The sequence below is a fragment of the Glycine max genome, chromosome 17 (assembly GCF_000004515.6).
Source record: "Glycine max cultivar Williams 82 chromosome 17, Glycine_max_v4.0, whole genome shotgun sequence".
Lineage (NCBI taxonomy): Eukaryota > Viridiplantae > Streptophyta > Magnoliopsida > Fabales > Fabaceae > Glycine > Glycine max.
Window position 1 is genome coordinate 23,633,426 of NC_038253.2, and position 15,960 is coordinate 23,649,385.

The 15,960-nt window shown below is 33.8% G+C and overlaps 2 protein-coding genes across 5 annotated transcripts; both read right to left on the reverse strand.

Annotated features, from left to right (window-relative positions):
* Positions 1–205: 205 nt before the first annotated feature.
* On the reverse strand, positions 206–2,925 carry LOC100808900 (mitochondrial import inner membrane translocase subunit TIM14-1). Its single transcript, XM_014769570.2, has 3 exons — positions 2,851–2,925; positions 2,560–2,738; positions 206–350 (listed from the first exon to the last, which is right to left on the reverse strand). Exons 1-3 carry the CDS (start codon positions 2,923–2,925, stop codon positions 206–208), a joined length of 399 nt encoding a protein of 132 aa, XP_014625056.2.
* A 2,191-nt stretch (positions 2,926–5,116) lies between these two features.
* IQD60 (protein IQ-DOMAIN 60) lies at positions 5,117–10,794 on the reverse strand. 4 transcript variants are annotated; one of them, XM_006600963.4, is made up of 6 exons: positions 10,598–10,794; positions 9,821–9,904; positions 9,122–9,409; positions 7,682–7,909; positions 7,154–7,273; positions 5,117–6,496 (listed from the first exon to the last, which is right to left on the reverse strand). In XM_006600963.4, the coding sequence occupies exons 2-6, from the start codon at positions 9,887–9,889 to the stop codon at positions 5,816–5,818; spliced, it is 1,386 nt and encodes a 461-aa protein (XP_006601026.1). In that variant the 5' UTR covers positions 9,890–9,904; positions 10,598–10,794; the 3' UTR covers positions 5,117–5,815. The 4 variants fall into 4 exon arrangements, with proteins under 4 accessions (XP_006601026.1, XP_014624844.1, XP_014624845.1 ...); XM_014769358.3 differs by having other exon boundaries at positions 9,821–9,898; positions 10,546–10,598; XM_014769359.3 differs by lacking the exon at positions 10,598–10,794 and adding an exon at positions 10,516–10,583 and having other exon boundaries at positions 9,821–9,898.
* Between the last annotated feature and the right edge of the window lie 5,166 nt (positions 10,795–15,960).

A 15,960-nucleotide genomic window follows, 5' to 3' on the forward strand; every position in this document is an offset into this window, starting at 1 on the left:
TTTTGAGGATAATATTTTGTTTTTATAAAGTCTTACTTATTTGACTTATTTTATTAAGATATTTTCAGACTACTATAATTTTGAGATTTTATATTATTTTTTTTATATTTTATTACAGATTGTTATTGTAACGAATGGTGTTACATATTTCATGAGGATGTATAAAACTCAAGTAATGCCCAGAATTAAGACATTGCAACAAATGTTAAAATGCAGATCCACTTCCCTTTCCCTTCCCAACCATAACCTTTTTGGCTTTGTTTATTTTGGAAGCAAGACTTCCACCCAGATGGTTTGCAACCATAACCCTTCTATGTGCTTCCTTCACCTTGTCAGCAGTTGCATTTTCCCTGATGAATCATGGAACAACATAAATTTAGAAAAGCTTCACGACAAAGACAAGATCAACATTCCAGTCTTGGAGGAGCAAAAGTACAAGGCCTAGTAATATATTTATAGGATGAAGGTAGAAGCATGTTTACTTTTGCCCTCAGAAAAGGAGGGGATCAATATCAAGAGTCATTGAATGTTACAAAGTTCAATTTATTTATTTAAGTAGAAAAACATAACTTAAATGATCTTGCTGAATTTTTGTGAGTGTTCAAAGAAGCGACAATCCTATATAGTTGGAGGATGCATATGCTAATAGGATTTTGCATGTGACCTCTTGATGTGATCCTTACTAGGAGCGGATCGCTTGATACAAGTTACAAAGTTTTGGATAACGCCACTTCCAGAGAGGGAAGATAAGTCAGGGTAGACACCATAAGGATTATCTTGATAAGCCCGAGATTGGTTCAGCGAGGAACCCAGAGGGAAGTTCTCACAAAATTTTATCAAATGCCAAAAGTGCTTCTATTGAAAATGAAATCCATACATATAGTGTATTTGAATGAAAAAAAAATAGAAATAGACATAGGCCTTCAAATCAATTTGGGCCAAAATTACAACGAAAAAATTATAAATAAAAAATAGAACATATTTGACATGGGCCTTCAAATTAGTTTGGGCTTTCAGCAACGATTAATATTTTTAGTAGTGCTAGGCATGACAATGAAACTTGTACCCGTGGGTATCCGCCCAAACCCGTCCCGATTTTGACGGGGAATACCCGAGTTGACCGGGTGCGGGTTCGGGAATTACCCGACTTTTTTAATTGGGGTCGGGGACAACGATGTCACTCCCCGTCCCATACCCATTCCCGTACCCGCCTCGATGATAAAATTATTAAAATTTTATTAATTACTTGTTAATTTTTTATAATTTTTACATAATTTAAGATTCTTTTCTTGATGATTTTTGTAGACAAATGCTCTGCAAATACAAGTAATTCAAAATAAATGTGTAAGAATCATTTTTTTTAAATCAGATTTTCAATATAACTTTTTTACAATTTTTTTTTTACAAATCTAAACTGGGGACGGGACGGGAACGGGGATACCCGACACCCGATGGGCACGATGATGGGTAACAAATTTTAACCCGTCGGGTATCGGAGACAGGTACGAGTATATGTTGGGAAGTCGGGGTCGGGGACTGGGGAGACAATACCCCTCCCTGCTCCTCCCCGTTGCCATGTCTAAGTAGTGCCTCTGCCTCTGGGCCTTCATCCTTCTTCACTTGGACCTTGTTAAGTATGTCTGCTACCATTTGTTAGAGGATATCCACTGACTGTTTGGTCCTACTCCTGATCATAGGTCCCTGTATTTAGACAGTTTTAGGATTCTCATCACCTCTCTGGATGTAGAGACACTCAAGTTGTCTTATCCCCAAGAAGGAAGATCCAAAATTCCTTGGTTTACCCTAGATGCATTATGCATTGGGGATTCATCATCTAGGAAGAATTGGTTATGCATATCTCTACAGAATAATGACTTTTTGGGTGTTCATAGATCAGTTACTAGTAGTTAAACTTTGGTTTTCTTCCTCACTATTTTAAAACCAATACACTTGTTGAACCAATGTAACTTCTTCTCTATATAGAAAGATATAATGATTGCGACATTCAAACATACAAATTTCATAAAATATGAAGATCCAAAATTCATTGTTTTTTCCATCAAGAATAATCAAACATCAAACATACCACTTCCAATCCTGAATAACTGTCATTTTAGGGTTAGCGCACAAGTTAGAAATAACATTGATGATAGTAAAAAACAAAATTAAGTTGACAAACTTGATCTTTTTGTTAAAACTATACCTCATTTATATTTTCACTCCATCAATTTTTTATTGTTCTGCATTAACACTCTCTTACTCACTTTTAATCGTCTCCACTCCTTCATTAGGGAAAGTAAATGAATTTAAAATGGATATAAGATTTCATTAGTGTAAGAATATATGATCAATCAGCAAAACTTAAGGGAGAAAGTAGTAATCCAATTTAAAGATATGACTTGACAAATTAACATAACTACGTCCAACAATGCATCAACATAAACACCATATACTTGATCATTTAACTTCAAGAGTCACTTTCCACCCATAAATAATAAATACAATTTGATAAATTGTTTTAGTTCAAAACACCTATGAGAAATCAAATATCAACGTTACCTGACGCCTAATATTAGAGCTGCTTCTCTCCTTGTCATTGTAGGTTGGAAACCACCATCGCAGAACTTGCGCAATCTGGGTTTTGGGGGTTGTGTCTTGAATGCTTGCCAAGCTTGGATGCCATACTTGCTAGCAAGTGCTGCAGCAGCTACAGCAAGGCCAGCAAGAAATGGTGTCGCCTGATGTACATAGCAGTTTGTTAACAGATAAATTCGAAATTAAAGACAACTAAACGAGGAATGAAATTGTAATTAACATTCTTCATACTAATTATGATGTTTAGTTCAGCACATTCCAACTGCAACTAGTCAAGTTTATCAAGAGTCCAGCACTAATACCATTGAATAAATGATACCTTTTCCACATTTTACAAAAGACTATAACAAGTTTGAAAATAGGAATAGCCTACTTTTGTGAACCATAAGAAATAAATGAAGCATAAGCTTTAATTATGTATTTATTCTTCCAAAATGAATTTTATTACAAGAGAAGGGAGGGGGGGAGGGGCATTATTATTGCGCATATCATTACATAAACGACCATATATGCTTGCTCAATTATTTTATGCTACAGTGACTAGGAATTAATAATGACACCATCTGCCACAACCTCAACCGTATTTAACATCAATACCCAACCAAAAAAAAATGCTGACAATTGCCAAAGGGTAAAAGAGCAAATAATTCCACTAAGGCACAAACATGTACAACACAACAGGGTATGCAGTAATTTTTTAGCCGAATCATTAGATAACTGTGTATTTTTTTTTTCATCCTGTGAAAACTAGTGCATTGCAATCGTTTTCAGATGCATACAAAGGTAAGTATTTTCTCTCGCTCATTGGGACAGTTTTATCGTTGATCTCTATATACCAAATATTTCAAAGTTCATTATTTACTTTTTTTTTTTTTTTTTTGTGTAACTAAGAGGCATATGGGTCAGCCTATTTTGGAATAAAAAGATACTTCCGGACGCGACTTCAATCCCAAGCCAGGATCAAATCCCAACCTTGGTTAAAGGATCAAGTGTCAAACCACTCGTACAAGCAACTTTTTATTTTACATTAAATTTTCATGGTTACATTGGAGACACCTCATGGAGGTGTGGTATAGCGAATGATCAAACTTCCGACATCAACATATCACTTAAATCGTAAAGACTTGAGCAGTGCAAAGAGAGCAAAAGCTCGATAAAAAATGGTAAATGCTGGATTTCATCCTTCAATTTCTTAGGTGCTGAGAGTTAGATTCAAAAGATAAAAATTAAAATTTTGCGATAAATTTTTAATTCATGTGATTATGACATTTCATTTATTTGATTGTGAGCGGTCAAAGTAGTGACTTTTGAATTTGATTTTTAACTCAACAATTTATTATTATTTTAATTCCTAAATCTAATCATTTATTAATATTTTAGTCCTTAAATTTAATTGTACTTCTTCTCGTAAGTAATTTTTAATTAAATCTTACACTACATATAAATTTGATAATAAATGTATATGTTATTGCTAATAATTTAATGTGACATAACACTTAATTGAATTTCTTTTATTATCCTGATATATAGACATGTATCGGACTCAAATTGGATCGCTTATAGTCATTGTCATAGGACAATTACATTAGAGATGAAAGATCTTGGTATTTAATTAAAAATTTAAAAGTGTTTTCAGGAATTAAAATGACAATATGTGTTAAGTTTAGAGACTAAAACGTCAATAAGTAATTAAGTTTGTGAACTAAAATGATAACAAATTTTTAAGTTTAGATACCAATTAAAAAGTCAATTTCTTGACACATGTCAGTCACATAAATGACATGTGACAATCACGTGTCAACCGTTAGTTGTTACATCATTATCCGATGTGTCACATAGGTTTTTTTAGTTAACCGTAGAATAAATTTATCACACTTTTTTACATCCGTGAACCTAACTATCAATGTATGATAAATTAAAGAATGAAAATGAATATTTATCCTGGATTGTTTTAATCTAATATATTTTGTAAGGGTTTTCATGGTAATTATATGTGATTCGCTTTGAATTTAATATTAAATTTAAACCAAACCAAATTAATCTTATACAATTTGAAACCAAAATTAAAAGATTTGAGCTCAGCTACTCTCGAAGCAATGCACGTTTATAACATAACATGTATTATTTGGTTGCGACGCTTTCCGCACATCTCAAATAAGAAGAGTATCAAATTAGAATTAGTCTCATGCAATAAGTCCACACCTTATAGAAGAGATGAGTGAACAAAAATCTCAAGATTATGACCTCCTAGTTACACAATTCCACCAATTAATTGATGTGTAATATTTCCACACGATTAACGATTCCAGATAGAGGGATATTTGTATTATATGCAAATGTCCCAGGTAATATATATATATATATATATATCCCGTATCCAGTTTCCTAGTTTTTGCTTCTTCTCCGGACATCATTTCAAGAATGTAACTAATATAGTCAAAATCAAAACCAATAATCCAGAAATTAATTTACAATTAAAAAAATATAAATAGCATACTACCCGACAAGGGTTGCAGTAAACTAAACCAAAAAAATAATTTGTCATAAAACAAACTAGGGTCACTCCTAAAAACCAATCTACCTAGACAGTTTGTTAAGAAGAAATGTAAAAGATGTTTGACAAAGATTTACGAAAATAACTATTTTTTTTTATATGAACAAACTGAATAAGCCAATTTTGTTTTGTATCTCACTCCTGAAGGCACCATCAAGAGGGGAGCTGAAGAAGAGGACCAAAGCAACTATCAAAATCTTCATTCATAGTTCTAAGAGACTTGGGGCCAAAAGAGTAGTTCTCGCATGAGACAGTCTCTATAGACACAACTAATCAAAAGCTTAAGATGCATTAAAATATAATTTGTGCTGAAGTTATTTTAATGTTATCTTGAGTCTTTTAATTGGTTGTGCTAATAGGTGTTATTTGAATAAACTTCTCCAAAAACACTTATAAAAGAAGAAGAAAAATAAAAAAGCAAATTGAATCAAACAGCTTTCTAAAGTTAAAATCAACCTACCTCAATCTGTGGAAAAGTTAGATGAGTGAAGTTATATAAAAGTCGAAGTGCACGAGTTGAGTTTAACTTACGAAAGAAATTTAATTGACTATATTACTTTTGTTTTTCTTCATTTATAAGTGATTATGGAGAAGTTTATCCAAATAGATCCATAGATATTGTGCTCCTACAAGAATTGCTGAAGTGGCAATGACATCCCCAGCACACTACCTTCCCCTTCCATTGCTTACTGTAGCCGCAGCAGCATCCTTATTGTAAACCATTTCCACCTTAGGAGGATCAGAATGCCTTCTTGAATTAGCAGCAGAAGAGGGTGAGAAAGAAAGTCGCTTCCTTGCAGAAACAGAACCACCACCACCTTTTTTTTCAGGTGAATGCCTTATGATTTTGGACCTGGCCTTTGCTGAGCTTGTGGCTGCCATGTAACTTGGAATGGCAGGTGTGCTTGCAAGGCTATCATCATCTCTCACTGAGGATCCTGCAATGCTGTGTCGGCGGTAGCGCTCCGACTGAACACTAAACATGCTTCTTGAGTCCTCATCTCCACCCCAAACACTACTACCCTTTGTTGAGCTTGATGGCCTTGCTTTTCCATTAGTAGATGGTGCCTTTGAATGGGAACTTTGAGGGGCAGGTCTTCTTGCTTTTGAGCCAAAAGGGGAAGGTTTTTTATCTTGGAGAGAGTACAATTTGGTGATTTGCCCTACAGACACGGCACGGCTCGCTGCACTCTTCACAGATGCATGGTCATTGTGATCCACCACAGTGCTATGGCCATCCCATGGCCTAGTAGCCATCCATCTCTCTAGCCAACTCCACCCCCATTGGGGATTGTTTGGATCCATAAATGTTGGATTTAATGACTTTGAAGAGCCCTTCCATGTTTGCTGTTTCAGAAAGTAATTAGTTCTTAGCTATACATAATGAAAAAACAAGAGTTCTGTTGATCAAGATTTGTAAGTCAATCAAAAGCATCCAAACAGATTTATAAGCACACATATAAAGCTGCATCCAAAGCCATACTAATATTGTCAGTTGTCACTAAGTAAGCAAACAACCTTAAATCAAATGACTATTTTATAAGATCAGCATGCCAGAGAATGTAAGGTGCAATAGCATTCTTATATGAATTGGTTTTAATTAATTGGATATCTTTTATCTGGAATTGCAGATAGGTCCTTAAGAAATGCATTAATAAGCAGTGTAATATTATAGAACTGTACCACGGTAATTTCCTATAGCATATCTGTATAATCACTCGAAAAATGGTCTTTCCATAACTTTTTTTAATTAATCTGATTCATAATGCACTTTTTTTAAGAAAAAAACTGATAAATCTTACCTAGTTTAACTTTATTTTTGTTCTACAATTTTCATACACAAACAAATGTTGTATTGTTATGTTTCTTCGGCTATTTTGTGACTAATTAGCGAACCGATCAAGCGACTTAATGTGAGAATGGAATGTGAAAATGGATTTATTTTTTCTGATCCACTAAAAGCCAAAACAGAAAAAAAATGAATGAGGTAGTCTTGCTTGCCACCTGATGTGAGAATGAATAGGCCAAAGCTCTCTCTCTTCTCAAAGCAGCTTCTTGCCTGTGCAACAATTTTGCTTCAATTTGCTCCTTTGACTGCGAGCTATCATCCCATTCTTCTCCAACCTGTTGGAAAAGCACTTTCCATTTCAATACATATTTAAAGAGAAGCACTCATCATCACATATCTTTCATGTCAAGCTCTTGTTTTCAGATGAAAAATTACACATTCTTATCCAAAAAACAGATTAAAACCACGGAACAAGTCATTGGCAGAAGTAAATTAAAAACTACTCTAGATCATGCTTTTCCTGAGAAATTTTTCCTACAATCACCTGCCAATGATTAGAGAATCAGCATATTTACATCTTAATCAACCCAAGAAAACATTAAGATTAGTTCATTAAAGAAAATCGAATTCACGAATCTTGAGCAATTAAACAAAGGCCTTCTAGAGAGCACATCAATCACACTGGTTCTTAACATACTTTCATAAGTCATAACTGAAGAGGAAAATATGCACAGAATTCTTACAGCAGCACGCAACTTCTCAAGTTCTTTTTCATGTTTCTGATGTAGTTGGCGCTGAAGAGCTTGGTTCTCTTCGGACATTCTAATTCTCCTTTCACGAATCTGAGACTGTAATCTTGCTAGAGTTTGCATGCTTCGTAGGGTGCTAGCAGCTTGCCGTTTAACAGATTGCCCTTGTACTAATGTTTTCAACCTCACCAATCCTCTCAACGCACGCAATGCCCTTCTTGCCTACAAGTACCAAAACAAGAACCATTCACTATATATGCCACATAAAGCAACTTTAGTTTAGACACAAAATCTATTCCCAATGAAAGAAGCTGTTTCGAAAAAAGTTTTACACCTTTGAATATAATTATAGCATGCATCTTCACATCGTATCAACAAAAAGTTTTGGTTGATAACCATGCAATTAAATCTAGTTGTACAAAAGGAAAATGAAACAATTTAATATCATCTGAAAATGAATACAACAAATGTAAAATTTCTCCAAATCCATGGAACTTTCTCTCCATGGAAAATCCTGCTGAGCCTGTTACTACTTTTAGCATAATATAACCATATTACTGCACTATTTGACATAATTGTAATTTATGGTAACTTCTCAATTTCCCTCTTTTTTTTATGTAATTACTATTGAACGCATCGTTGCCATTATACGGTATTATTAGGTATAACCTCTTGTAAGGTAGATAGCTGAATATAGTACACTATGGCCTGTTTCAATGAACCTCTCAATAAATACTTATAGGAGAAGAAAAAAGATAAAATGAATGAGTTTCTCCCGTTAAATCCAAATTACGTACTTCAATTTTTACAGAAATTCTTTCATTTAACTTCTTCAAAAGAGCGATGTATAAATTAGTTTTAACATACAAAAGAAGCTTATTTAATTTTATTTCTTAATTTCTTCTATTATAAGTACTTGTTGAAAAGTATGTAAGACAAAATTGATATGCTTCTATTTCTGCTGCTATCTCTGTCATATCAATAACATTAGCTTAATCAATAAAAACCGTGAAGAAGAGATGTAGACATTTATGGTATATAATATAACCAGTTTCATTCTCTCTTTTGCCACGAAAAGAAAGGACACTCATGTTGCAAATCTGTAAACTGCCAGCTTCAACTACCTTATATAACATAGGATGAACAAACTTTGTCCAAAAGGTGGGTGAGATTTTTTCTTTTTTTTATTTTAAACGGTAGCTTGTGACTGCATGGTTCTAAATTAAGGTTGCACTTTCGTTATAATTCTTGATATTATGGGAAATTACGGGGAGATGCGGCTGATGCAGACGCAATTGCAGTTGCAATGCACTTGCAACAAGTCCAAAAACCTCTACATTGCGGTTGCAATTGCAGATGCGAACTGCAATATAGAACCATTTGTGACTTTGTGTATACACCAAAGTTCAAATAAAAAGTAAAAGAAGTCAATACCATATATCCACGGAATGCAGTCTGAACCTTGATGGCTGCAATTTCTTCCTTAGTCCTTCCAGTGTAATGTGGCATACTTGTGAGACGAACAACCTCGGCAGCAGCCTGAGCAGCGGCAACAGCAGCCTCTGCAGCAACAGCAGTGGCAAAAGCCAAAGAAGCAGCATGTTTGCTCTGTTCCTTCTCTGCCTCAATTAATTTGGCATCTTCTATTGGTGGAAGAACAACAGCTGCTTCTGCATCCTTGTCACTGCTTGCTTTCTTTGACTTGTCGCTTTTCTGTTTTTTCTTTTAATGCACAAAAATAAAAGGGTCGTTTGAGTCAGAAACTGTTCATGAAAATCAATAAAAAAAAAATTGAGAAATACTAGCAGCACACTTTCTAACACAATTTAATCCTAAAATTTATTGAGAATAAAAAATCGTGGATCTTACTTCGTATTTAATAACCTTCACTGGTGATTTTATAGTTTCCAACAAAATTTAGACAAATTCTGCAGTACTCTTGAAAATTAAGGATTTGGTACTTTTATATTGGAAAGTAAGCATTCAACTATTAGCCCAAAAAACAACTATACCAAAACCTTTAGATTTCTCTTGATACCATAGAGAGTATATAAGAAAAGTGTGTTAAAAAATGTACTGCTAGTAATGCTAATTCTGTTTCCTTTTTCAATGCTCATAATAATTAAATTAAACCTTGTCTTTTTTGGAATCTGAACTGAAAACTTTCTTCACTGCAGAAAACCAACTTCCTTTTTTCCCCATTTGCAATTTCTGTTCCTTTGATAACAAAGGAAAGACAAATTAGATCTTAATAACACGGTTAAAAACCTCATTTCTATGAATGTGCTTTGAATTCCAAGCAAACCGTTAAAGAAAACACAATTCATGCATAGAATGGGGGACAGGAAACTGCCATGGAAACGTCAACAAAGATTCAACCGTAACTTCAAGCTCTGGAAACAGATCTACGACTAGCGTGTCTGATTAAAAAAAATAATCAGTAATAACTGAAAAGAACAAGAAACTGAAACTAAATAGCAAAAAACGCCACCCAACAAAGAAAAGTAAAAGGCTTTCATCAAGTTTGTTAATGTGGTGAGAACAAATGGATAAGAACCTGTTTCTAAATCTCCTCTTAATAGAAAACTAACAAAAATAAAAATAAAAATGTAAATTTGGTATGCTGTTGTCAAATGAAGAAGAACCCAGATATGATCATTTGAAAAATGCAAATTTAGTATGCAATGGACAACTGGAGAAGAATCCATAATATAGTATATAATCCAAAAAGGAGAAAGAAAGGAAACTATGAAACACAGTACAAAACTTCCAATTTTGAAGGCCAAACAACAACAACAAAAATGGACAAAGTGCAAGAGAATGAGGACCCAAATGAAGTGGGAAAAACATTCCGAGACCTTTGCATGAGAATCCCAGAATCCTGCAAATCAAATTCAAAGGTACACTTACTTGGTGTGGCAGAGTAATAGATCAAGTTGAGGCCCACAACAAGAGAAGAAGAGAGAGAGAGAGAGGGACCAGATCTTGCCTTGAAGGAGGAAACTTCAACTACCGGAAATGTAACATAACAATATCCACATGCTAACTGGGTCCCAATTCTGTTGTGTTTGCTGATTTTAACGTTAAATAACAGACAAACTAAACAAAAACAAGAACAGTTACACAAAAAGTAGCACAAAATGTAATAAAAGAAAGAAATGCTGGCAATAGATTTCTTTAGAGTTTGACAGAAATGTACTTTCTGTGTAAAATACATTATATATTATTCAAAAACCAACTTTTTAGACTTTTGGGTACAGTTAGCGGTAGGTTTTTTTTTTAATTTAAAGTTTATATATATATATATATATATATATATATATATATATATATATATATATATATATATATATATCTGTGTGTGTGTGTGTTCTCCCACTTACTTCTGTCAATTTTTTAAAATAGATTTTTCTTTAAAATATTTGGATGAGTAATATTTAATGTTTAAATATTTTGATTTTATCAACTTATTTTTTTAAATACTATTAATAGTTTTTATACTGTATGAAACTAAATAAAATATGAAATTATCCTTTTGGGTAAATTGTTGAACCCTAGCTATGCAAGCTTTGATTGAATAATTTGATCGGTATCATATTATGGTTATTTTTTTTTCTTTTTTCGGATATCCTCATAAAATATAAGTTATAAAATAATATTAATATTAAAAATGATGGTTAAGACTTAACAGCAACTCTCTCTGAAGTAATTAAAAAATCTAAGACAATTAAAATCTTGGTCAAAGTTATCACATGCAGAATGAGGACCATTTTAAGATAATTCCGTCCTAAAATTGTCTTAAAATATGTATTTTTTTTATTTCTTTATGTTGCACCTATTATATCACATACAAACTATTAATTTAACCTGCACATAAAAAACAATATAAAATCCTCAAATTAGCAACACAATTAGTAGAGAATATATATAATAAAAATGTAGAACATTAGGAATGAGTTCTACATGAATAGATTTGAGTTCTATTTCCATTTCAACTAACCAATTCAATAGCAGAGACTTGTCACAGAGAAGAGACATGGTTAGTCATTAAAGGTTCAGTCGATGTTATTGAACTTCTTAGACTGCAATTTTTCTTATACATGAACAACTTATATAAGATATCACATGCAAAAGAAAAAACTAATATATATTGAAAAGATTGCAAATTCCAATGTACCGAAAATAAAATACATTATTTTTCAAGTATACCATGAATGTTTTAAAAAGCAAAATGACAAACATATATAAGAAGAAACTAATACACCTTTAAACGACTGAAACATTTTATATAAGAAAAATAAATGGGCAAAAAAACTTCAAAGAATCTTGATTTTAGAAAAAATAGTGAATTATAAAGCCATATGTTTTTACTTAATTCTATTTAGCTATCCTCCAATCCAGATTGAAGTACTTGCACTTCAGATTCTGTTGGTGTGTTTTCTTGCAAGTTCTTTGTTTAAGTTTGTAATTAGCCTATTGTCTAGCTTAATCTTTAAATGTTTACTTGATAAATCCATTTGGAAGTCCAAAACTACCCTCTAAGGTCTTTTTTTTTTCTTTTTAAGGAGAGATATATAGTAGGATTAATACAAATTGTTGAGAGTTTATGATGCAATTCTACCCCCCAAGGGCATCGGATAGAAGACTCCAAGAAGATTAGGCCAGAGATACAGGAGAATGTCCTAGGATTCTTATGAGTCTTAGGATAGATTTTGGACCAATGAGCTAAGTATGAGCCCACTTATCTTTGTACATATTAGATTAGGGTTTCATTATTTTTGGGCCTTGTATTTAGGGCTCCATAATGTAGGGAGGGTACCCTAGTACTATAGGATTTTTCAGCCCTTGTATTTTAGGGCACCTAGACTAGTTTTTGTATTAGAGATAGTTTTGTAATTTCACATACATTAAGTGCACTATTTGATGTGTGTGTTGGGAGAGAAATTTAATTGAATTGGGAGAAGCCCAATCCAATTAAATTTTGGACCAGCCTAAGGGGGAGGTGAGCATTTGCTTGCTACACCTCATTGCTACATCATATAGTCATACTTTGTGCATGTCCTTCATACTTTACATGCCTCATGACACCTAAGCACACTTGGTGGAGAATCTTGGACTTGATCTTAGATTTAGTGAGCTGAATCATAGCTGAAATTCACTAAACATAATTGGTGAAATTTTGGCTCCAAATTTGGCTCCAAAATTCAAATTCAAGTGAAATTTGAATAGAAATTCAAATTCCCCTCCAATTTTGTGTGACACTTAGGCTATAAATAAAGGCCGTGTGTGTGCATTTTTCAACTTTGATCATTTGAGAAATTAAACTTCAAAGTTCAGACCTTATTTGAGGTATAGATTTCGTGCCCCCCCCCTCTCCCTCTCTTTCTACTCATCTTCTTCTACCTTCAAGCTTGTATCCATGGCTTCCTATGGTGGTGAGCTTGTTCTTGACTCATCTTCTCCTTGAAGTGGCATCTCCAATCACCTTTCCTTCTTTTCCATTCCGTTGTCATTGATCTTCAAGAAGCAAAGGGCTCTATTGATGAAGAAGATCCAATGCTTACAAGCTCTATATGGAGCTACATCAGTTTATGAGATATAGGTTGAAGTTGTGTATAATATTTGATTGATATCATTTTTTGGGGGATCAAGGATATCATGCATATGTTACAATTTAGATGCAAACAAAATTTGCATAGACTAACCACCCAATTTGGGTGTTGCAACAACATTATGAACTAAAAGAGAAAAATGTCCAACAATAAAAATTACCTTTGAAGTAAGGGTCGAACCAATTATGCTGATAAAATTTGCACCACTTCAGTTGCAAGTGCCTTGGCTAGAAGGGTTTTCCCAGTGCCAGGAGGACCAAAAAGTAAAATTCCTTAACAGAGTTGGAAAAAGTTTTTTCAAATTAGTTACGCACACATGTAAGGAAGAGAACAAAATAAATTTGGATACAGTGAGAATGCATACGAGAAACAAACAATCATTACCCACAACAAATTTCCATGAGAGAAAAGCTCTAGCCTTCTCATTACAAGAATAACAAGTTCATTAAGTGCCTTTTTCACATCTTCAAGAGCACCTATGTCATCAAATTTCACCAGGAGATACTACATCTGAAATGAAATTGCTTTCAAACTCATCCTTTGCAAGGTTCTGTTACAATATTTATATGAACAAAATCAACCTAAGACAAAAAAAAGGCCCTCAATTTAAAATTTTTAAGAAATTTTACCCTTTGTGGGTGCAGGTTTATGCATCTTAAGTGCATTAAGCCAATACTTCAATGTAGTATAATATAGTCCAGAGGATACAAATACCCTTCGCACATTAACGTCATGCATAATAACATTTTAATTATAAAAAAATATCACTTATAGTAACACAAAACAATAATAATAAAAAAAACATGCCTTGAGGCTTTGAGAAGGCTTCCATGACATAGTTTCCAGGTCCATCAATCTTAAGACTGCAATTTCCATATTACAAACAAAGAACAAGTGAACCTTAAAATTATACCCAATCAGATATATATTTTAGAATAATAAGATTAATATTTATACCTTTCACGAGGTAGGCACAATATTTTTCATTTAACAGAAGAAAGCAATCATGATGACAAGTAATGATTTTTTGCCTAGCCTACCACTTTTTCAACTTCTGAAAACAAAAGCACATGATGTACAAAACCATGACATGGCAAATCTAACGAGTAACAAATTCCCTTGGGACATTTGTTAAGGATTCAAAGATGGAAAGTATTCCATGAAATATAAAGGTTTTTAAGTTTCCAATACAAAATTTTTCCGAGTTTCTCATTAATGTTAAAGTGAATTTGCAATGAATGACATACAAGGAAACAATTTTTGTTAATGAACTTTTAAACTCATACCAAGGGCATAGACAATTTGTTATGATGTCATAATTCAGCTATGCCCTCAGGTTATTGACCCATCTGAAAGGTGAAAGGCAAGGAAAGACCAATATTAATGAACCACATAATACAAAATGTTATGACATAAGTATGTTGTGTACAAAATCATAGTTATGATGTCCTTCACTCGATGAAATACTTGTTGTCCAGCTAACGGTATCAGCGCAGTTTCAATCTCTTCGCTTCCTTAAATGCTTTCTTCAATCGATGATACGGGTGATAAGGTTTCAAAAATCTTCGATGTCTTGTATATACTATCTTCTTCCCATGTTTCAGTTGGATGCTCTTTCTCACAAATATCCACTTAAATTCCCATAAGCTAGAAAGTCATTAATTGTGCAAAAAATCATTGCATGCAACCTGAAGGTTTGTTGGACATGCCCATCATACACATCAACCCCTTGTACCCACAATTTTCTCAAGTCTTCAATCAACGGAGTTAGATACACATCAATATCATTTCCTCATTGTCTTGGACCCGATATCATCATACACAACATCATGTATTTTTGCTTCATGCACAGCCATGGTGGAAGGATGTAAATCATAAGCAAAACAGGTCATGAATTATGGCTAGTGCTTAAGTTACCAAAAGGATTCATTCCGCCTAAAGCAAGGCCAAGCCTTAGGCTTCTTGGGCCCTATGTAAATTCTGGATACAAACAATTAATTGTCTTCCATTGGGGAGAATCGACGGCATGTCGAAGCGATCCATCACCTTTTTCTACCAACTACATGGCATGTTAATTTCCATCATGTTCATTAGCAAACAATCGTTGAAACCTTGGAATTATTGGAAGATACAAGAACACCTTTGCTGGACGGTCGTTGTTTGTGGTTGCATTGTCACTACAGGCATCATCCTTCACTTTGTAGTGTGATACCCCACATGTAGGACATTTGCGCATTTCGGCAAACTCATTTCTGTGCAAAATGCAATCATTAGGGCATGCATGTATTTTTTGGTACTATATACCCATAGGACATAGTATCTTATTTGCCTCGTAATGATTTTTGGGTAATGAGTTTTTTTCAAGAAGCATTTTCTTCAATAACACAAGCAATTCAATGAAGCTTTTGTCACTCTAGCCAAATCCTGCCTTCAAGATCACCAAAGCTAACACCGCCGATAATCGTGTAAAGGTTGTGCATCCCGAATACAATGGCTTCTTAGAATCACTTTGTAAATTATCATAATAAGGTGCATTTGCTTGGCGAAAACCCTCTTGTCCAAGATCGGGTATCATGTCTTTTATACGATCTTTGATGTGTACATCGATGACCTGAGTGTGGGGGAGTGTTGTCGTGTCTGCCAATTGGCCATGTCATATCC

Bases quoted from the DNA above. Each gene is read 5' to 3' on its own strand.
- LOC100808900 (XM_014769570.2), bottom strand. From the start codon at position 2,925: ATGTGGAAAAGGTATCATTTATTCAATGGTATTAGTGCTGGACTCTTG. The intron at 2,739-2,850 runs GTGCTGAACTAA...TATGTACATCAG, and splicing joins TGACTAGTTGCAGTTGGAAT to GCGACACCATTTCTTGCTGG. The intron at 351-2,559 runs GTAACGTTGATA...ATGATTCATCAG, and splicing joins GCTCTAATATTAGGCGTCAG to GGAAAATGCAACTGCTGACA.
- IQD60 (XM_006600963.4), bottom strand. From the start codon at position 9,889: ATGGGGAAAAAAGGAAGTTGGTTTTCTGCAGTGAAGAAAGTTTTCAGT. The intron at 9,410-9,820 runs GTTTAATTTAAT...GTGCATTAAAAG, and splicing joins CAGATTCCAAAAAAGACAAG to AAAAAACAGAAAAGCGACAA. The intron at 7,910-9,121 runs GTATTGACTTCT...TGGTACTTGTAG, and splicing joins CTGCATTCCGTGGATATATG to GCAAGAAGGGCATTGCGTGC.